The 23,606-nt window shown below is 39.7% G+C and overlaps 1 protein-coding gene across 1 annotated transcript; it reads right to left on the reverse strand.

Annotated features, from left to right (window-relative positions):
• Nucleotides 1–977: 977 nt before the first annotated feature.
• LOC110017460 lies at nt 978–9,737 on the reverse strand. Its single transcript, XM_023951135.1, has 2 exons — nt 1,629–9,737; nt 978–1,311 (listed from the first exon to the last, which is right to left on the reverse strand). The coding sequence occupies exon 1, from the start codon at nt 9,172–9,174 to the stop codon at nt 3,421–3,423; it is 5,754 nt and encodes a 1,917-aa protein (XP_023806903.1). The 5' UTR covers nt 9,175–9,737; the 3' UTR covers nt 978–1,311; nt 1,629–3,420.
• Nucleotides 9,738–23,606: the final 13,869 nt, after the last annotated feature.

Genomic DNA, 23,606 nt, shown 5'->3' on the forward strand with positions numbered 1-23,606 from the left:
GGCTGACGGGTGAGGAGTCCTAGATAGAGGCTGGCGGCTGGTGAGTTTATAGCTGGCAGGTGAGAAGATCATCCCCCTGAAGGATACCAGGATCCTGACAGTGCAAGTTTTCTGTGTGCAGCCTGATCTTTTGTTCCTGCTTTCTCTGAGCAGCCTTTTTACATCTTTTTAATTGTGTGGTGAGTTATCCTAGTGTTTAGTTTTATTAAAAATGTAAATTTATATATTCTTGTATTCTTAAACACGACTTTCTCAATTCCTTACCTCCATAATTTATAGAACAAAAAAGTAAGTTTAGTTCAGCAGAATCAGTTGTTGCAATATAATAGCCTTACTGCAGCTGTCTTAAGGTTATAATGCTCAAGTGCTCACTTTCAAGTGGTTGCAGTTTTTTTCTACCCTGCAGACCATTTCCTAATCTACTTTGTTACAGCCTCTCCTTTTCTTTCATGATCATTTATCCTCACAATAACATACTCCTCATCCCTTGGGTCGTCCTTGACTTCTTTACAGTCCGATAATGCAAGCCTCCCCTTGACTTACATCTTTAGGTACTTTCACACATTCTTAAGTCAGTCTTTCTGCAGGGCAATAAACAGAAAAATGAGCAATCACACACATCTGTCTCGGAAAAGCTTCCCCTGCTTCTTTTTACCGTAACAACTGTTTCTAAAATGGGTCAATTTGACAGACTGAGACCCAAAAAATGATTGGGTGCAATCGACGCATTTTTACCCTTTAACGGGCATAATTCAAGTCAGTAGCAGGGATTTAATTCACTGTTTTCCATGATTTCCTTGTCATACTGAGGCTGCAGTTCATGTTCTAACACTGCAGCTAATAACAGGTATATGTATCCAATTTAATCAAAATAATTGATTAAATTTCAGGGATGCTTATTACATGTTAACATGTGTAAAATAATTTTTTAAAAGATCTTTTAACAAAAATTGTTCGAACCATGACAAGAACAGGCAAAAACTCACAACAGTTTTATTGTTAGAACTCCTATTTTGAGTCTGACAGAGCAGCAAGTCAGAACAGGGTCTGGCACTGTGCTATCTAACAAATACCAGCTATGTTTTAATTAACATGAGTGATGGAAATAAGAAGAATTGTCCATCCATCCATCTATCCATTTTCCTTCATCAATGAACATATGTTCTTTACTGTGCTAAAGCAGAGGTTGGTAGATGCTGCTGTGTGGGACTTTCTGGCTAAGACTTTTTAGGACTGGAAAGCCAGCAAAGAGTATTTATACAGTACCTTTTTTTCCCCCAACGTCTCTGAAGGAAGGCCACACTGATGGGCCTAAAAGAAAAGGTAAATAAAACAAAACAGCACACACACCCCTGCAACAAATAAAATAACAAACTAACACAAAGGCATGAAATTGGGTAAAGAAAGAACTCTGTCTTGTGCCAATAAACAAAGAACAAAAGTTGCCTTTTTAAAACCAAATTTTCCTGCAAACAAATTGTAAAGTTTTAAAACATAACTTTCTAAGTTACAAGGCTAAACTACAATAAAGAAAAGAGGAAAAGCAACATGGAAAGACAATATTACAGTAAAATTAGAACCTCCTAATGTGCACAGAAACCATTGCACGGCCCACAGGTGCTACTCACCGCCACCCCTGCCTCCCTCTTTTCACTCTCTAGCACTGGCAGAGCTGTTGATGCTCCGCCACAGGCCTCACGGCCCACATAGCCTGACTGACTCCCCTCCCTCTGCCTCTGCTAGCCTGGTCAGAGTCCACGTGACAAATTGATGAGAGAGAAAAAAATCTTTTTTTTTTTCAAAATGGTGGCTTTTCTGTCAGTTTTATCTCCGTAGTAACCGTTGTGAATCAGCAAAAGTAAACTTTTGGATTTCTTTGGCAACTGAGGTTTTTTTCTAACCACACCCACATTCTTGATATAGTCATATCGTGTGTTATATTGTTTTATTTAGCTTGAGCCAGTGAGTAATGTATCACATTTCCACAATATTCTGGTAAAAAATATGCAAGTACAGTAACGGGAACGGCACTTTAGCTAGCTCAGCATGCAAACACTGTAAAAACTCCACAGCTAGTTTTGAATATTTTTCCAAGTAACTTAACAATAATTCTTGAGGAGTTAGGAAGTGATAGATCTAAATCTGTAAAAGGAGATCAACTTTGTAGCTGGTACTAAAGGTGTTTTTTTAAACACGATGAGAAGTCAGTGTGTCATGATCAGCTAGGCTGAGCAGACCCGGATGCTGAAACCCGGAAGGACCTAAGGAGAACCAAATGGATTTAGTTAAGGATGTTTTTTTCCAATAAGTTGTCAATGATGATGGACGAGGACCAGTGGGTGAGTTGAATGTTGAATATCCAACGGCGTGGCAATTCTAGTGAAGCGGCTGGGAGCAGTGGCGTGGCGTGGAGTTTAGGCGTGACTGGAGGCTTTGGATCTTTGGTGATATCCAGTCTGCCTGTGTGGAGATAGGACCCAGGTCGGCACTCGCAAAAACTGTCCTGGAGACGAGGTGGAGAACTTGTATTTAGTACAAAGCATGGAAAGCGCAAACTAGAGAAAAAAAACTTGAAACCAGGTAATGCACCATAGAGGTGCAACAAACTGGCGATGAATGCTGGTGAAGGTTCCTCTTAAGTAGAGCTGGCAGGTGTTGCGGTGAGTGCCAACAGCTGGATCCAATCTAAGCAGAGCAGAGAAGGGAGGGGGGAGGAGAGGACTCCCGGAGGCACCATGACACAGTCTGTCATAAAAATGCACAGCACTTACAAAAATACATGGCTTTTGTGCATTGAGTATCATCAACCTGAATATGGTCAATGGGGCTGTAATGTTCTTGTTCAGCGTGTCAAAACTGCTTACTAAACATCCAGCTAAACCGCGTTGAATGAAGAGAAAGTCGTCGTAAGATTCACCATTTACTTCCACAATTCTTCAACAACTTTCGGTGAAAACTGCAACAAACATTATAAAATAACATTCAGTACATAACTTCAAAACATGTTTCTAGGTGCAGTTATAAATAAAGCTTTATATTTTAGTAAGTATCTCTTTACAGACTAAAATATAACTTTAAATATAAAAACTTCTCCAAATTATTTCAAACTCACAACAAACCACATTATATAATTCTTTAACTTTTACTGGATAAACTTACAGCATTGCCTCAATGATGATGACAGTGGATGATCATGGATTAAGCTCACAAGAGTCTGTCATGCTTGCGGGAAGATCCAAGAAGAGACCGAAAGATTTTAACAGGAAATGATGTAAACTAAAGGCTCTTTCAAAATAAACTTCTTATCTAGGAAAACTTACATTTCAGTTTAAAATAAACTCTTTGCTTTAAATGCTTTTAAACTTTACACTCCCCGTCTGGCCTCTGTGAGGTCACTATAACTGTAATGAAATCTAAACATCAGTCTGTAGGGAGAAGCAGAACAACTTCTGTGACAGGCCTCTGAAAAGTCTTTGGGGTTCCCTGATCAACTGTTGTCACTTCGACCTTCCGTACAAGGTCATCTTGTCCAGGAAACGTAGCAGTAATTCTAGCCATTGGCCAGCAGTTCCGAACAGTTTGCTTATCTCGGAGCAGGACTAAGTCTCCAACTTGAAGATTCCTACGTGGTGTAGTCCATTTTTGTCTGCTTTGCAGAGTGGGTAAGTATTCTCGGCTCCATCTGCTCCAAAACTGATTTGCAAGGGCCTGCACCCGTCTCCACTGGTTTGTGTAAAGGTCCTTGTTGTTAAAGTCTCCAGGAGGAGGGGGAACTCCTGACTTCTGTGTAAGGAGCATTGATGGTGAGAGGATAAAAGGTTGCTGTGGATCTGCTGATACAGGTAAGAGTGGTCGAGCATTCATAATGGCGGTTACTTCTGCCATAAATGTGCAAAGCACTTCATGAGTTAGATTACTCTTTTGCTGTAGTAACATAGAGTCAAGAATCTTCCTGGCAACGCCAATCATGCGCTCCCAGCAGCCTCCCATGTGTGATGCACGTGGCGGGTTAAACTTCCAGCTGCATCCCTGTTCACTCAGGTACTTCTGCACAGTTTTGTCCATGCCAAGCTCTTTACATGCTCCAATGAAGTTTGTACCACAATCGGACTGGAGTTGCTTTGCAGGGCCTCTGAGTGCAAAGAAGCGTCTAAGAGCATTTATGCAGCTGGAGGAGTCCATTGACTCAATCACTTCAATATGAACAGCCCTCGAACTAAGACAGCTGAACATAATGGCCCATCGCTTACTCTCTGCTTGCCCACCTCTGGTACGTCTAGCTGTGACAGACCAGGGCCCAAAGACATCAAGTCCCACGTATGTAAATGGAGGACAAGCTGTAAGGCGCTCTGAAGGTAAGTCAGCCATGCATTGTTCCTCTGGTTTCCTTCGCAGCCTGCGACAGGTCACGCACTTGTGGATAACTGAATTAATTAGTGCTTTTCCTCCCAGAATCCATAGGCCTGCAGCTCTGATTGCTCCTTCTGTCAGATGACGGCCTTGATGTTTTACCTGAACATGGTAATGCCGTGTGAGTAGCAGAGAGATGTGGCTGTCCTTAGGAAGGATTATTGGGTTCTTTTCCACAGATGTCAGTTCAGAATTATTGAGTCTACCTCCAACACATAACAATCCACCATCCAAGGTTGGACTTAGTTTTTGTAAGGGGCTGTTTTTAGCCACTGCTTGGTTGGATTGCAGCGCTGACAATTCCTTTAAGAAGGCTGTCCTCTGAACCGCTTTCAATACAACATCTCTTGCTTGAGCCATTTCATCAGCAGTGCGAGGTAGATGGCATTTGTGCCATCCACTGCACTTGCTTTTTGGGTTTGACTGTTTGTGGGCTCGTGCCATGTGGATGAGGAAGGCAAGTCCTTTAACAATGGAAGCAAAAGTGGAGAAGCGGTGGAAACGATCAACATTAAACATTGCTTCTTCAACGTAAGTAGCACATGTTTGCACTTGTTGACGGATCTCAGAGTCTTTCTCAGGTTCAATAAGCTGAAACCTCCCTGTAGGTTGTGTTGTGGCTGTTGATGTCTTATGCAGGAAGGAAGGACCAGTAAACCAAGATGTTTGGGAAAGGCGAGATGCTGATAAGGATCTTGATGCGTGGTCTGCAGGGTTCTCCTCTGTGCGAACATAATTCCACTGCTCTGGAGTTGAAGACTGGCGTATACGTTGGACTCTATTATGGACATACGTATAGAAACGCTTTGTCTCATTACAAATATATCCAAGGACGACTTTGCTGTCTGTGTAAAACTGAACAGCATCAAACTTTAGATCAAGCTCATCCTGGATAAGATCTGCCATTTCAACTGCGAGAACAGCACCACAGAGCTCAAGCCTAGGGATGGTTGGCTCTGACTGAGGAGCTAGCTTAGCCTTGCCCATTACAAATCCCACCTCAGCTTTTCCACCTTCCTGAACAGTCTTTAGGTAAGCCACGGCGCCAATAGCTTTGTTTGAGGCGTCTGAAAAGACATGCAATTCTGTGTGCACTGCTTCCATTGAGGAAGATGTATATGCCCGTGGAACATGAATCTCTCTTAAATCTTGAAGGGAGTCTCTCCAACTCTCCCAGATCCTGAACTTATCGTCTGAAAGTGGCGTATCCCAATCTGACAGCTGCATTGTAAGTTCTCTGAGAAGGGCTCTTCCCTGGATGGTGACGGGTGCCAACAAGCCCAGGGGGTCAAAGACACTGTTCGCAGTGGAAAGAATTCCACGGCGAGTGTATGGTTTTCTCATGTTTGATACAGCGTAGGTGAAGGTGTCTGTTTGGATTTCCCAGAGCAGTCCCAAACTTCTTTGCATGGGTACTTCCTCTCCACTTAGATCTAGCTCTTTGACTACAGCAGCACAGTCATCAGGGGAGAATGCTTCCGTGACTGCCTTGGAATTTGACACAAACTTGTGCAATCGAAGGTTGGATTCTGCGAGTGAAGTCTGTGTTCGTTGGAGAAGGTTGATGGCTCCTGCTTCTGAGGAGACAGATATTAAACCGTCATCCATGTAAAAGTGTCTTTCAACAAACAGGACTGTGTCATCACCATGTTTCTGAGCACTTTCTCTGATGGCCCTCCGCAGCCCGTAGATAGCAACTGCAGGTGATGGTGTGTTGCCAAAGACGTGGACTTTCATCCGGTACTCAATGACAGGCTCTCTGAGATCATTGTTCTTGTACCACAAAAAGCGGAGGAAGTTGCGGTGGTCTTTATGCACTAAGAAACAGTGGAACATTTGTTGAACGTCTGCAAGGATAGCAATTTTTTCTTTCCGAAAACGTAGAAGGACACCAAGAAGAGAGTTGTTAAGGTCGGGTCCTGTGAGGAGCACATCATTGAGAGAGATTCCACAATGTTTGGCGCTGGAGTCAAACACAACTCTGATTTGGTCTGGCTTTTGTGGATGGTATACGCCGAAAGATGGTAAGTACCAGCATTCTTCATTCTGGTTCAGAGGTGGAGCTACCTCAGCATGACCATTGGCTAATATTTTTCCCATGAACGCTAAATATTGTTCTTGCATCACAGGCTTCCTTTTTAACGTTTGCTGGAGAGAGGTAAATCGATTAACAGCCAGCTGTTTGTTATTTGGGAGGCGCTGACGTGGTTCTTTAAATGGGAGTGGTGCAACCCAATTGTTGGCGTCATCCCTGTATACAGCTGTGTCCATGATCTTTAAAAAGAGTGCATCTTCCCTTGACAGAGCGAGTTTATTGTCATGATCTGTGCAACTGAAGACAGAGTGTCCTAGCATCTTCTCTGGTGATTTGCCAGGTCTGTTGAAATCTTCTTCCGTTTCTTTTATACACATTGAGCTGGAGCAGGGTTCAAAGATTGAATGGCGATTGGTCTGCCATATGCTGGTCTTGAACGTATTGACTGTGGGTTTATGTGCTTTGCCTAAGCAGACCTCACCAATCACTGTCCAACCCAAATCCAGACGCTGAGCAAAGGGGGCATTGTTTGGTCCATTGATCTGCTCTCTGACTTTATGTACTCTAAGTACATCTCTTCCAAGCAACAGGAGTATTTCTGCTTTTGGATCCAATTCTGGAATACACTGGGAAATGTGCTGGAGATGTGGTTGATGCAAAACTGAGTCTGGGGTTGGGATTTCAGCCCGGTTGTTTGGGATGGATTGACACTCCAGGAGAGGTGGAAGAGAAATTAGAGTTTTGCCATCCAGTGACTCAATTTGGAACCCTTCTGCCTGCTTGCCATACGTCTTCACCGTTCCAGAGCAAGTTGTAAGGTGGTAGGGGAATGGCTCACTTTCTACACAAAACTGGTCAAAAAACTCTGGCCGAGCCAGAGATCGGTTGCTTTGATCATCAAAAATTACATAAGCTTTGACAGTTTTCATCTTGTTGCTTTTGTGGAAAATCTTAGCAAGACAGATCTTGGAACATGAGCGACCCCATTGACCTGAACCACAAACTTCAGTGCAACTTGTGCTAACATCATACATGTTAGACTTTTCTTCCTCCCCGCCGTTCTCTTGCGGTGGTGGAGAGATCTTGGCATTTTGAAGTACTTGTCCAGGATGCATGGCTACATCATGATTGACACTTCCACATTCAGAGCATTTCACAGACATTTTGCAGTCTCTGGCAAGGTGGGAGGTTGAGGAGCAACATTTGAAGCATATTCGTTTCTCCTTGAGGAAGGCTAATCTGTCACCAATGAGCTTTTTCCTAAATGTTCTGCATTTTTTGAGAGGGTGTGGCTTGTCATGCAGAGGGCAGTTCTTATTGAGATCTATGCTGGCAGAAGAGACATTTGTTTTATGAACTGTGATGGGTTTGTTTGGATTGAAATTCTTTACAAACCATTTCTCAGGTTTAGTGCTTGGTGTTATGCCTTGATACATAAAGCTAGGATCATTTCTCTTTTTTGCTTCGTGACAGATGAAGTCACAAAAAAAAACAAAGGGGGGAAAGCGACCATTGTTTTCTGCTTTGTACGATGATCCTGAAGACATCCATTTTTCCTGCAGTCCATATGGAAGTTTATCCACAATTGGTGCGATTCCACGCGATGTGTCCAAATATGACAAGCCAGTCAGGTATCCATCCTCTTTAGCTCCTTGGATTTCCATGAGAAGATCTCCCAGTTCACGTAATTTAGTGTTATCTTTGGCTGAGATCTTGGGAAAACTGTCCAGTCGTTGAAAGAGCGACTTTTCGATTATTTCCGGAGCAGCGTAGCAGTCGCATAATCTTTCCCATGCCTTTTTCAGGGCCAGATCAATATTGTTTATGTAGACGGAGCGGACACGCCTGATCTGCTCACCAGATTCTTTTCCAAGCCACTTAATCATGAGGTCTAGCTCCTGACTAGCTGTAAGATTGACATCAGCAGCTGCGTTATTGAATGATGACTGCCATGCTCGGAAATTTTCTGGTTTGTCGTCGAACTGGTAAAGGCTAGAGGTGACAAGGTCTCGCCGTGCCAAGTATTGTGCTAGCGGCTCAGCTTGGTGCAGCATCATGGCAGAGGTATCATGTGGGGGTACATATGATGGAGCATGTACATTCATGATGGCATTTGTTTTTTCCGCTTTAAATTGTCTTTCTGATTCGATTTGCTTACTTGCATTTGGTGTTTGCAAGCCAACATTATCTTCTCTTCTTGAGCTTAGTCTTTCACCAACAGGTTGTAACCCTGAAGGGTTTGGTGGCGGGTCCCATGTTACAAAGCTATTTTGTGACTCTGCCTTTCTTGCTGATTTTGATTGTGGATCTTTTGAAGAGGAACTTGAAGATGATTTCTTGAACTCAATCTGCGACTGAACATAGTCCTTTGTTCGCTGAATTTTTATATTTTCTGATTTATCCTTTTCATCATCAACCACAAACTCCATTGCTGCAGCTTCCTCTAAAACCTGAGCCTCCACAATAGCTGCCTCTGCTTCTCTTTTTAGTGTTAATACTTCTAATTCGGTGTCAATCCGAATTGCTTCCAGTTGATTTTGTGCTTCTCTTGTTTTTCTTTCTGCTTCTCTTGCAGCCTTTTCGAACTTAAGTTTTGCTTCATCACCAGCATATGATGCTCTTACTTTTGCAGCTTCAGCTTTGGCTCTGGCTTGCACCACACTTGCTGATGACGTTGAGCTTTTGGTGCTCCTAACACTGCGTGAGGATGATCTGTGACTTGATGCCATGTTGCTCACTCTCAATCATCAAATAATGCTTTTTCACTGTAATGTTCTTGTTCAGCGTGTCAAAACTGCTTACTAAACATCCAGCTAAACCGCGTTGAATGAAGAGAAAGTCGTCGTAAGATTCACCATTTACTTCCACAATTCTTCAACAACTTTCGGTGAAAACTGCAACAAACATTATAAAATAACATTCAGTACATAACTTCAAAACATGTTTCTAGGTGCAGTTATAAATAAAGCTTTATATTTTAGTAAGTATCTCTTTACAGACTAAAATATAACTTTAAATATAAAAACTTCTCCAAATTATTTCAAACTCACAACAAACCACATTATATAATTCTTTAACTTTTACTGGATAAACTTACAGCATTGCCTCAATGATGATGACAGTGGATGATCATGGATTAAGCTCACAAGAGTCTGTCATGCTTGCGGGAAGATCCAAGAAGAGACCGAAAGATTTTAACAGGAAATGATGTAAACTAAAGGCTCTTTCAAAATAAACTTCTTATCTAGGAAAACTTACATTTCAGTTTAAAATAAACTCTTTGCTTTAAATGCTTTTAAACTTTACAGGGGCTAAGGTCTTGTTCAGCTTTGTGCTCATCGTCAGTAAACTGGGTCACAGAAACAATTGAAAAAACATGTTTTTTAATTCCACAATTATTAATGTTGTAATGTAAAAAGGTTATTAGTATCAATCTGAAAACTTTCCCATGTTTCATTTTATTCATTTTTGTATTGACTGTTTAAACCTAATTTACATCATTGTAATTCTGAAATCATTGTATGACTAAATGTACACATTTGAGATGTTATGAAACCATAGTTTTACAAGGTATCTGAAAGATGTTTTGACTGTATAGGCACTTGATAAGCTAATTGACCTGATTTTAGTCTCTGTGAGGAGGAGCAGATGTTTTAAGACAAAATTTGGAACACATGAACTTTTTTGGATGACTTTACTGAAAAATATCTAAACAAATGAACCAAAAAAACACACAAAAAAGACCTGCTGACATTTCTTTTGTGTCTTTTTATGGTCTCTCTTAAGAACTGGACAGTGTTATTTTTTCTGTAAATATTTATCATCAAATGTAAGCATTTTTCATTACAAAGTGTGAAAATATAAAGAGGAAACCTTTGATTTGACTGCCATTTTTGTCTTTACAGCATCTATAGTTTTTCCTACTTATTAAATTTTTGCATAATCTATCATAGTGTAGTTTAAAATGTCAAGAACCAAGATTTCCTTGTGTTTTTTAAGAAAATTAAGGTTCTTTCTCCAGTTTCCTGTGAAGGCAAACACAAAAAGAAAACAACTTTTTTCCAGTGAGCTCATCCAAACAACTCATTCAATAACTATGAAGGGGCTTGAGGGGCTGAGGTGGGAGAGTCCAAGAGGAGGACACTAAGCAGAAAGAGGTTTTGTGATAACAGGAGTGGAGGATGAGAAGAACGGAGGTAGAAATGACGGCAGTGTTAGCCTCTTGACAATAATTCACAGCTGCACAAGGAATTTGAAAATGCTGCCAAGTTCAGCTTAATTGGTCATTGAAGAACATTACTATTTTAAGTCAAATATTTTTTCTTTTTAATCCTTTAATCTAATTTACACCTGCAAAACTCAATTTGGCATGGCGCAAAGAACTTCTTTTAAGCACATTAAATCAGTTTTATTCATTCAACAAACTGAAAACTTGAAAGACTGACTCCAATGGATGACATCTTTAAAGAAAATTAAGCTTAAAATTGCATTTTTCTCTGTATTTATTTATTCAAAGCGTGGTAAATAAGGAGTACAAGAAAAAATACGTTTGGAAAAGCTTGTAGTGTTTCGTACAAACGACAATCGGCGGGCCACAAGCTCCATTCTGATAGATCCATGTAGGGTTTTTATTTCTCGTCTGAGCTGGAATCTGGCTCTAAACTCTACAGCTGGAGAGCTCCAATATCACTCTCCATTTTTTTTGCAGCAATAGTGACGCTTTGGCGCAGTTTCAAGCAAGATCTACCTCGATTCTGGTGAAGCGTTCTTACGTCACTCACTGTGTATGACACTCATCAATTAAATCTTAACTCTTAACCAATAACTAAATCGCCTACCTTTTTTTTCAGCCAATCAAAATCAAATATTTGCTTTTAAATTTGTGGACATTTATCTTCAGACAGTTTTGCTGGCCTTTCTCCACCTCAACCCCACCTAGAGCAATGCTTTGTCATAGACTGGTCCTTAACCCCCATCAAGTCTAGGCTCCGGGCTTTATTCATCTGTGGTCCAAACCACCAGCATGCAGGATGTCATTGAGCCTAACCGCCAAAGACTATGGACTTATTTCATGCACACCTTTTGTGTCACAAATAAATCTTTCTTTTTTCCAAGCTCTCTCCTTATTGAAATGTTAGGTCAGTGGTGTGAGTGGCTGCAAGCTAGAGGGAGGGTGTGTAAACATAGAGCTCTCAGTTCTGGATGACAGGAAAGGGGGGCTGGGTTGCTGCACACCAACAGTCCAGCCCACAACTCAGAGGTGAATTTCTAATAAACAACTACCACTTTGAAGATACTATGTCCATGAAAACGGCACAATTTTTTTTTCCTAAACAGTATAATCATAATTAAAAGACCAGCAAAGTTTTCCTGTTTTTTTATGCAGACAAGTTTATGTGGGTTCACGATGCTCTACAAACATTTGAAGGCTCTTAGAACTCAGCATTGAAACGTATTGTTGTTTACTCAGCAGGAATGAGTCTAATGAAAGGCGAGCTATGAAGGACGGAGGTCAGTAATGTGGCAGCAGGTTACAAACCTGTTACACCTGTGACTGTGGGCGGGTGAATGCTGTAAAACCTGGATGCGAGGATCCGTAAAGTGCAGGTCCTAAACAAAACTGTCAAAAGAGAGTCATGTTTTTGGCAATTAGTTCAGACCGGTCTTATCTGCGCCTGCAGCTGGAATGACTTTTGAGACTCTTCCAATGTTGCAAAATGAAAACCGTCTGTGGGTTGGGGCATTTGTCAGCAGGCGAGTTAAAACAGGCCCGGGGGAGGAAAAGTTGTGCCGGGAAGAGTTGCTGATGCCAGGATCTGAAAATGAGGATTTTCCCAGCTGTTCATAGAAGCTGCTATATAGAGGAATGTATCACTTTCCCACTAATGGTCGGAAGACTCAACCAAAACAAGCAGTAACGGCAACACACTATTAGGTTAACCCACTGAAAGTCATATGCAATTCGTCATTTCTAGAAAGAGCAATGTCAACACTTCTCTGGAAGGTTTTTCATTACATTTTTAGATTACAGTAAGATGTGCCACCTCGTAGTAGAAAAACTACCTTTGTTTCTAGTGTGAAATCTGTTGATTTCATGTTCTTTTTACTTTGATTTCCACTGAATACCAAGACTCTAGTTTAATGCAATTCAGTTTTTCCTTTCGTTCTTCCCAAGGTTGCATAAAAAGCCAAAATATCCAAACTTCTGACTGACGTTAAATCAATCTACTAAATTTAAGTAAACAAATATCTAATGTGTTTTAAACTTAATAGACAAGGAGGTCTTTTTTTCCATTGAAAGATTACAGTCCCAATCCATCCGTTGGGACGGATTGGGACGGATTGGGATAGCTTGTGTGATTGAATGAAATATCTCACACTAGTTGGTTTGAAGGCATAAGTATGCGTCTGGGAACAGTGTTTGTATTGTGTACATCCTGACATGTGGACATTTTTGCAGCCAACAGGTATGTTTATAACAGTCATTTGAGTGTGTGTGTGGACAGGCCCCGCCCCTTCTAGTTTTGTATTACATGTTAACCGTACTGTAATGATAAACATCCAGAAGGTTGTTGTCTTATGCTGCTTCATGGTTTACCCCCCCCCCCCCATAATCACCTTCCTACCCCCCCTCTCCAATATCCCTCTTTCTTCCTCCCTCCTTTCCTTTTCCGTCCGGTCCAACACAAAAGGTTTTCAAATACAATTAAAATGAATAAAGTTTAGCCTAAATTACAAAAGGGGTTCATTCAAATATACATCTAGTGTGTCAAAAGATTCATAACCCCCATTGTAACAGTAAAATATGTCCAAGACAGGACAAGAGGCCTTCAGCTCTCATCTGTTTGCCCAGCTGTTGGACAGGACAAGTTAGAAAAAAAATGACAGTCCTAATTCAATAATCTTTTGATCTAGTTTTGAATCATTGCCAGTGGCCTTTTAATTATAATTATTAATTGTTAAATTTAAAAAAATGTTAATTTATAGGACAGGAGTTTATTAGAAATTTGCCTCCGATTTGTGGGCGGGACATTTGGCAGTGCAGCAAGCCCCCCCCACCTTCCGGCACCCATCTGTTTGCACGTTCTCCCACAAGCTTACAGCCCACCCCATCATAACATCCAGCCATACCATTTTGATCCAAATTCCAGCTCAGACTGGATATAACAAAGACGTACATGGATCTATTTGTCTACAAATGGATGCATCGGATTAGAGCGGAGCAGCAAGCAGTGTATTTTCTACACAAGATTTTTATAATTGTATATTTTGCTTATGAATTACTGTGATTTGAAAAAGGAAATCCTCAGAAACTCAATTTTAGATTCAATTTTTTTTGTATATGTTCATCCATCATCAGAAAAATGCCACAAGAACATGTTAAAACACCAAAAACAGGATTTTTATTGGATTTGTAACATTGTTCACATTTATAAAGTAACTATAAAAAGTAGTAATTTGAAAGGATTTTTCTTTTTAATACAATTAAATACATAAAAAACTGTGAATTAAAAAAAAGATTACATTTGGAAGAGTAGATTTGTGAGCATTTTATTGTAATACATAAATAAAAATATTAAAGTTGTCACCAAAGCTAAGTCAGATAAACTAACTTAGAAAAAGCCTCAAAAGCAGGTGAATGATCATGCATATTGGCTGAGAATTAAAGCTATTGGGGAAAATAAAGCATATTTTTAAATGACAAAATGGACTGCCATTGGTTAAACTTTCAAAGATGTGATAATCCCCTCTAATCGCCTAAGTAAAATATTCAGCTTAACAGGAAATTGTGTGATGATCTGTTTCTGTATTAGTCACAGCAGGGCTTCATTCCGTGTAATTGGGGGTGTGGAACCATGACATGCAAAGGCTTTTAACACAGGGCACATAGTCTCTTCCCCCCTCCCGCAAAATCTGATGTGGCTTTTTTTTGTTCCTTCTGTTCCCAGAAGCCAACAAATAACAAATAACAAGGCATCATATTTGATTTAATAGTACTATTTGTTAAGGGTGGGGTGTATTGTATAGCACTTTGGGGAAAAATTGCATTTTCTCCCCCTGTCTTTTCTCACACAAAAGACAAATAACATTTGAAAAGGGAGTTTCTAAAATACCTTTAAAACGTTTACCAGAGTTGTTAATTTCATGTCTGAGATGAAGAGCCTCTCTTTTAAGGAATTTTAAACATATTTACGACACTTGCAACAAATCTGCACGGGTCGTTCTGGAGAGGTTGCAGGTGTCTGAAGCTGTTTTCAATTCAACTAGGCCATGGAGTGCAAAAAAGGTGGGAAACTTTTGAAACTAACTCATAACTGACTGGAAACAAAAATGAGAGACTCATAAACACTGAATAAATGGTCCAAGTTGTGCACAGGTGTAGTGTGATAGAGTTATGTGTGTCATGGTCTGGTCAGTCTCCTCCCCCTCCAACTCAGTTCCACTCCTAACCACCTCCAGCTGTTGCCACTCAACCTCATCAGCCCTGCTGTTTAAAAGGAGACTCAACCCCATCATTCAACGCCAGATCGTTGCCCTCTATGGTGACTACCCTGGTCTCACGTCTAGCTTTGCTCTGCTGTTACCCTGCTCTTGTTCTTGCCCTAACGTTGGTCTCCTGCTACAGGAAAATCTCATCACGAGTGACATCAGGTGGACCCTCTACAACCAAACCCCTTGGAATACGGCAGACGTCTCGGTCATCACTGATCCACCAGCTCTTCCACCCTCGCCACACGCCACAGCCATCTCTGAACCATCACCATCCCAAGCAGAAACTTCTCGGAGAGGAATCAAATTAAACTCTTCCTACCTGCTACTCGCCAGTCTTGTTTCTGGGTTTCACCACCTGGGTCCGCCACGTTCCGGGAATCATGACAATGTGCACTTTTTTGCTTTAATTTTTTTGTGAGATGCAAAATAAATTCAGTGCATTTCAGGTGAAAACATTAATTTACTTTTTGTATTTGAGCTATTGTAGCCAATTATGACACAACCTTAAAGTCATATCATAAAAATAAACCTTCATTCTTTTATGTTGTTTAAATAAGAGCATTTTTGGATCTTAAGAAATGTTGACAACCATTTCACAGCCTTCAACACCAACAGCACAGCTCCTCAGGTTTGATCAGATTTCATCAAGTATCTTCGGGATTAGTTTTCATGAAACAAAGACAGACACCTTTAGCTGTCTGATGGTCAGCAGATCGGCCTTATTTTCCCCATATGTTATGCAAAGAACTAATGAAGTGGTTGTTCATAACTGTGCAGAGATCTTGAAACTTATAAAACACACTAAAGGTAGTAGGACAAAAACGAATCGTAGCAATAAATTGAACTTACGCTACTACAATAAGTCAGGGTTATAGTAAAAAAACTCAGAAGATGTTGCATACACAGTTTGTGTCACTTCACAGATTTTTGGTAAAGGGAGACAGTTGTATTGGGTTGATGAACACAAGTCATTCTGGGTTTTCTACATATTGGTTGTTTAGTGTGTTTTTCTTATTGGGGTCAAAACTACAATTCTAAAAGACAAACCTTTTTTTAATGCAACATCAATGTCAACATTCTGTGCGTCTAAAATCCTGATTTTGATGGTCAGTAATTCCAAGTTCATGATTTAAACAGCCGTGAACACATGACGTCACTTAACAGACGAGCAGCTCCATCTGGTCATAGCGCCTCTTCAGGTTGGTAGCAGACAGAAGTTCAGTCAGAACCTAAGGACCTCTGACCTCAGATATGGTTTAGCAAATGCCACACAGCTGCAGGCCTGTTTACAAGAAGTTAGGGGTACTGGAATTTCTAGACAAACCAACCAACTCCATCGCTTTGACTTGAATACCAGATTAACGTTGCAGGTGACTCCACTGACACCAAGACACCGCTGTGAACGTTTGCAGTGGACCATGTGACCTGGACAAGGCAGCAATGGTCTTCCGTCCTGTTCGCTGATGAGTGTTGGGTCACCTTCTGCAGAAAGGACAGTCGTCAGTGTTGATGGAGAAGGCGAGGTGAGCGATACGCCAACCTCAACATGGTCCTCAGAGTTCACTTTGGTGACGGAGGAGCAACAGTCTGGACAGGCACTACTAGTCAGTGAAAAACCTTTGTAGGTTCTACAAGGTACAAACACCTTGTAGATGGTCTAGTCACTGCAGGTTCTTAACCCAGAGACATCTTAGAACCATCATCATCCCCTGATTCCATCAGAACACCCCCAACTGTCTGTTCATGGATGATAATGCTCCACCACATGGTACCAGAATTGTCACAACTAAACTTCAGGAAGTCTCATATGGTTAGACCAGCAATGACCTCTGACCTGATCCCCATAGAGGACGTCTGGGATCAGCTGAAGCAGAGACTTGATGATTGTACCCCACCACCAAATGATCTGTAGAACTGCTTGTAGTACTTGTTAAAGAGTGGAACACCTCAGAACAACATCATGAGGCTAGTGAGGAGCAGAAGACGTTACTGTTAGGCTGTTTTTGAGGCAAATGGTGGAATTAACCTGCTATTGACATTGTCAGTTTTGGTTATTTGGGGCTTTCTTTTTTTTTGGTTTTCATTTTTGGGGGTAAATATCAAACTACGTAAAATTGTGTTTCTTCTCATTAATTATTAGTAATAACAAAGGAACTTTTGTGTATTTCATTAAAATTGAGACAAGATAGGAGAAGCACTGATGTAAATGACAGTATCTCTAACTTATTATGTGTAGAGTAGATTGTGCGGAATCAGAAATTGAACTGATTTGTAAACGGTGATAAAACTTCTTTCTTACATTCTTCCTGGTTGCATCTGATTGGCTTTTTGCATTTTTTTTTCATAAATGAATAGCTGAAATAGGGTTTTCATTGTGGCCCACAAGTGAATACGATGTAGTTTGGTTTTATTGAACAAAGCTGTAACACATGGAACAGCTTTTGTGAGGTCGGATATAAAAGATGAGAAAAAAACATTGCAATATTCTGTTGTCAGATTCAGTTTAGAAGCAGAGGTCATCCACAGCAGGTGTTCATTACATTTTGGCTTGAAGACAGAAAAACAGAGTCAGACAACGAAGAAAGAAAAAAAGAGGACAAAGAGTAAAAAGAAAGAAAAAGAAAAAATACAAAAATACAACTCAATTTTGGGAAAAGAATATAGCCAGACTTTATTTTTGAACCAGAATAGATGCAAGTGATGGCAGGATCCTTTTCTGTAATTGATGATCTCTCAGAGCACATGGACAGGCCATACCTGGCCACCAATCATACATGTATCCCCAAAGCTCTGATCCGCTGCCTCTCAAATCTAATGGTCACTTATTTCCATAATTACCACACATATGGGTCCCCATTATGTGGCGATTGCTACTCAATCAGCTCAGTCATGGTGCTCTGAGTTATCAGAATCTTTTTAATTGATCTATGTCTTCCTTTTTAGCAGCGGGGTTAAGCATTAAACACACATGAGTGTAAACTCAGGAATTTCCATTGTGTTCTTGACATTCTGGTGTGTTGTAATTTTCCACTATCAACCATCCCTAATGTTCGTTATCAACAGAGCTGAAGGCCAAAGTCAACTTCTTTTGTGTGCAGAAACCTTCAAGTACACCCGTCTTGATTGTGTCGTTTCAGTTTACACATAGAAAACGTTCCTTAAACAAGAAACTGCAGAAAAAATTAAGTTTCTAATCATTTCAAAAGGCGTGTATAAGCAAATTACAGCTTTAGGTGAGGTTTTTGTCTTTAGGTTAAAAGTGGATGCTCCACGTGCTCTTGCATGAATGTGGTCACACTGGAGGGTTAAACGTTTGTAGTACATAGAGAGAAGCCTGCTGTGTTCAGTCAGCAGTCATCCTCCTTGACCCATTTTAAGCATTAACACACCACAATGTTATAGCATTTGACACGTGAGGCGTTTTCACGCAGAACACTGAACAGGCTCCCCAGCAATTGGGAAAAACGTTCACTTGCCTTAGGCTCAAATATTTACACTCCGACTTTTCATGACTGCAATCATGCAGCATTTTGGTCATATCGGAGTGAACTAGATTTTTTTTTTCTGACAGGGACAGTAAAAAGCATCTCTGCAAATGTATCAGAGTTAGCAAAAAGGCTTTTTTCCATCTGTGGTCCCTAAAACATATGACAAATGTGTCTCCCTAAAAAGACAGGTGAAATTACAACAAAAATCAAATAGAATAGAATAGAATAGAATAGAATAGAATAGAATAGAATAGAATAGAATAGAATAGAATAGAATAGAACAGAGGCTTTATTAAAGCTCCTTGCATTCACCACACAGAATAAAATAAACAATAAAAAGAATACATCATGAAAACAATCTAATCTTATCAATAATCATCAATATGTATTAGTTTAAAATAGTAAACAAGAAATAATAATTAAACAGAAATGAGAATTACAGCATATAACAACACTGTAAAAAGGTAAAAACACAACATGACTATGTTTTGTGGCTGCCCAGTTGTCGCCTGATTTTGTAATGGCGTCATCCCAGCCTGACTGACTGACTACCTGACTAAAATGGTAAAGATTCTTGGTTTTTGGTTTTCCTCTGTTTTGTTCTTCCCAGGATGATTGTGACTTTTCCAAAGCCCTCCTCCTCTGGTTTCTCCCTGAAACAGTCACAGCTGCCGTCTATGACTAATTAGGTTCTCTGAATTTAAAAAGTGTTTTTCCTGTTGTGTGCAACAGTGCTTCTTCTGTTTGTTCTGAGTTTTGGAGGCCGAGTCTGAGTCCTTCCTGCATCTGAGTTTCAATCTTTTTGCCTGACCGTAACATTCTGCCGATGCCTCCTCATCATGCGATTGCAGTTGTATTTGTGATCTTAGCATATGGCTCCTAAAATCCTTTTTTTAAAGACCCACTCTTATGAAAACATTTTTTGTTTGTTTGTTTGTTTTTTAACATTCCTGCATCACTTTTCTGATGATGGAGGAAATATTGTAAATAAAGAAAATTAACCTTAAAACTACATTTCTGAGTATTTCTTTATTCAAATTGTTATGAATCAGGAGCACACACAAAGATGCCGTTTAAAAAAGATCATATTTGTTACGTGGGGCTTTAAGTTGAGCTTTGTCACACTCTAACATAGTTTTTTAAGCTTGTACACCAGCTTGACCAAGACAAACACATTGACTCTGTTTGCAGACAAGGTCCATGTGTGGAAACTAATGTCATCTTTGTTTTGCTACTCCAAAGCCCCATAAACTCTGAATGCAGTAGTCAGTCATTTACAACCACTTCCTGCTGCATCTCTCATGGTGGATGTACCAACACCACCTATTGCCCTGGTAACGGATTGTTTTACAGAATGAAGTTGGTGTTACTCAAAGAATTAGTTCCATGTGTGGACAGCCAGAGTATGAGACAAGTCATTAGTGGGTATAAACAGAGGTCTGAAGCATGTGGCCAGTGCTTATGCTCAGACTAATGGAGAGTGAAAGCCCCATGAGGAAAACAAGAGCAAATTCACAGTGAATGGATGGATACAAGAATTCCATCTGATTCTGCAACACAACATTGAATTTAACCTATAAAAACAACAAACTACGCTGACAAGGTTCAACAGCTGCAGTTTATAAGACGTCAAAACAAATTGTGTATAATTAAGTTTCAGTGGCAAAGAGTTTCTGGAATTGTGCTGCTTCATGCTTTGACAGTAACTAATGACAAGCTTTCTCATAATTATTTCATTGTTACTAAGGATAAAAACATTTTTACCTGATGATGCTGTTGACCTGACCTAGCCTGAACAGTAACAGTTTAATTCACTAAGTGTTTAACACTGCAATTCTGCTTTATTATAAGTTTTAAATTAATTTTATTTCATGTTTTGACTTTGTTTGCGCTTGTTACCATGCAAAGTAAAAAGAAAATAATTGATTCTGTAAGAATTTTGGTTAAAATTGATGTATATACATTAACTTTGAAGCCATTAGATGTTTTCATTATTTCTTAACCCTTGTGCTATCCTATGGGGTCTAGATGACCCCACTCCCAATGTTAAAGTGCCTTGAAAAGCGCAGATAAATCCAATCCATTATTATTATTAGGATGGCACAAGGGTTAAAAACTCACTCAAATGAAAACGGTGGTTTTGGTGTTTTTAACATGCTCTCGTGGCATTTTTCTCATGATTGAGGAGAAATGTGAAGAAATATAATATTGCATTTCTAACTATTTTCTTTATTCAAATTGTTCAGGAGCAGATAAAAAATGTCTGTTGAAAAAGAGCTAATTTATAATGTAGAAAATATGTTGGACAGGCCACAGGCCCCCTGCCCCACTCCGCCACAGGGAAGGGAAGGGGGGTGGAGTTGCTCTGAGCCAACTGACCCTTCCACAACTCAAAAGCTGAATTTCTAATAAACTCCTGTTGCTCTGCAGAGACTATTTGCTGGAGAACAACACTGGTCTTTTTGATTTTGGCTAAAAATGGCATAATCATAATGAAAAGCCCACTGGGAACGCTTTTAAAATAGAACAATACAGGATTGGAGTGGGACTTTAAATGAAGCATCAGAGCAGTCGAACTCCAGAAGTTGAATATGGACCCACCTCAATGAATGGCTTCCAGTTCTACAGTACAAGGAATTAAAAACAGCGTATTTGAACCATGACCTCCACCAAATAGAGATACCATCTGTGCTGCAAGATCACATGGAAGGTCTTTGCATTTGTAGGTCAGTTAGTGAAGGCCAGATGTGGAATCTGAAGAAACTAATAACTTTACAAAGGCTTCTGTGTTCTTGGTTTTATTTGATCATGTTCAGACTAGTGTTAATTTATTGGAGGACATCTTTTTTTTCTATAACAACAAACTGCAACATTGAACACAAAAGAAGTCTGTACCTCTTTAAGAATTCCTGTTTATCTTTTTTATACAGATATTCATCCCTTTGAGCTGTTGATGCAAGTCTCCACATGTTTGACAGTGTGGATGCACGTGAGCATTGATGTCTGATGTCATGCTTTAAAAGCAATGTGATGTTCATATCCTTTAAAACAAATGTTGCATCCCATATAACTACCCAGCGGCTGCATGCTGTTTGGCAATTTTCCTCAAGTTTGTAAGAACGACAATTCCTTTTATGTTTGCAGAGGTTTTTATGGGAGCATATGAACCGAGGCGACCAGCCTGGAAATGGCTTCATAAACAAAGATAGGAGAAAACCTACTATATAGTCTTAACAAATCTGTTGCAAGGGTTAAAAGACCCTTCTTTGTTGCACTCAGTGACTGCCAAGATGCTTAATCAGCATAAGTAAAGTTTTGGTAGTTTAATACAAACATTTATTTAGTATTTTTTTCCAATGTGGTGCACATGATAACATTATAAAAACAAAACTTTAAAAAATTGTGCTTAGTAAAATACTCAAACCAAATAAAATGTGAAATACAGTAAAAACAAAGAAAAAATTACCCAGAATACATTACAGATAAGGAGAAAATGGATGACCACAAAAGTGGTTATGGTGAGCTCAGGGGGAGTAAAAATAGTTTTCTGAAGGCCCAGTTTCCACAGAACACAATACATGCTGAAAGAAACAATGACTGCAGACATGAAAAGAACCACTTTTCATTTAAGTCCATCTTATCATTTGTTGACCACATCTCCCTTCAGATGTGACTCAATTTTTGTTCTTTATTTTTAAAAACTAGAGTTTTGCCAGACGATGTATCTATTATGAGAAATTAATGGACAACACAAAGGCGTTCGACTGTTGCTTCCGCAAAGTCCATTCATTTCCAATATTGCACACTTCGAAGGGCATTATCCCGCTTATGTTGTGGTCATTTATGATTTCAATCAAATAATAGTACTTAAATCTTGTTATTTTCTTCTTTTTCACAAGAAGCTGAGTGTTTGATATGTGGTACAACGTGTTATCATGGTAAGCACTGAAGAACCTGCTCCAACCCCACTACATCGCAGTGGAGGAAAGACACATACTGTATGATAAACGTCATATTAAGTGATGGAAAGTATAATTTCAGAGGAAAAGTTCACCTCTCACTGCTTGTTTTTGTTCAGATGATGAAGCGAAAGTTGGTTTTAAAGAGGCAAAGTCCACAAATAGTTTCCTGAACTGCTTTTATTGCAAGAAATATCCCTTAATGTGTATCAGCAAACAACTTCTTTCATTTATTCATAATAAAACTTGTTTTTTAGGTGTCCATTATCACTTTGTTAATGCACACCTTGCAGCCAATCAGAATTGAGTTTTCATCCAGACCATGGTATAAAAAGAATAATAATTGGAACCATGATGGATTGGTTTCTGTTGTGAAATAGTAATTTAGAGTGAGGATGTTCTGATTCAAGTCACAGCTTAATTCTTTCTATTTGAAATGTACATATTTACCTGCTCGAGTTTTTCTACGGATGATCCACTTAACTCCTACACTCTGAAAATATGCTTGGCAGAATAATTGATCACTTTAATTTGGCCCGCATGATTGTTTATCCCAGAATAAAGCCAAGACGGGCCTGCAGTGTCTCAAGACTGTGAGCTGGCCACTGTTTGATGATGATGGACTGGGAAAACTCCAGTCCCTGTGCAAACCCTAAACAAGACTGAGCAAGGAAAGTTGTGACCTTTATAGTTCATAGCTGTACTCCTTCAAATTGCACATGGGAAAAAAGGGTGTTTTTTCAATATATAACTTTTTTAAATAATCTTTGCGCATCATTTTTAAAAATCACAAAAAGGAAGGGGGCTTCAAAGTCCTACTCGGATCATCTTTTGATCCATTGTAAAAAGGTTCCCAGTGGTCTTTAATCATGATTATGTTGTTTTTAACTAAAATTAAAAAAAACGTGTGTCATTTTGTAGGACACTTTCTGCAGAGCAGGAGTGTTTATTAGAAATTCAGCTCTGAGTTGTGGCCGGGACTGTTGGCATGGAGCAACCCCGTTCCCTCCCTCTCTTGCTGAGAGCTGTCTATTTACAAGCTCTCCTGCTAGCTTATAGACATACAGACGCACATGGAGCTAGACTTCTACAAGTGGATGCATCAGAATAGAGCAGAGCAGGCAGCTTGTGGCCTGCCCAGCATACTTTTTACATAACAAATACAATACTTTTCAAATGTATTTTTCGTCTGCTCCTTATTCACAAAACTTGAATGAAGAA

The sequence above is a fragment of the Oryzias latipes genome, chromosome 21 (genome assembly GCF_002234675.1).
Source record: "Oryzias latipes chromosome 21, ASM223467v1".
Lineage (NCBI taxonomy): Eukaryota > Metazoa > Chordata > Actinopteri > Beloniformes > Adrianichthyidae > Oryzias > Oryzias latipes.

What these genes read in the sequence shown, in the direction of transcription:
- LOC110017460 (XM_023951135.1), bottom strand. Translation starts at nt 9,174, where the DNA reads ATGGCATCAAGTCACAGATCATCCTCACGCAGTGTTAGGAGCACCAAA.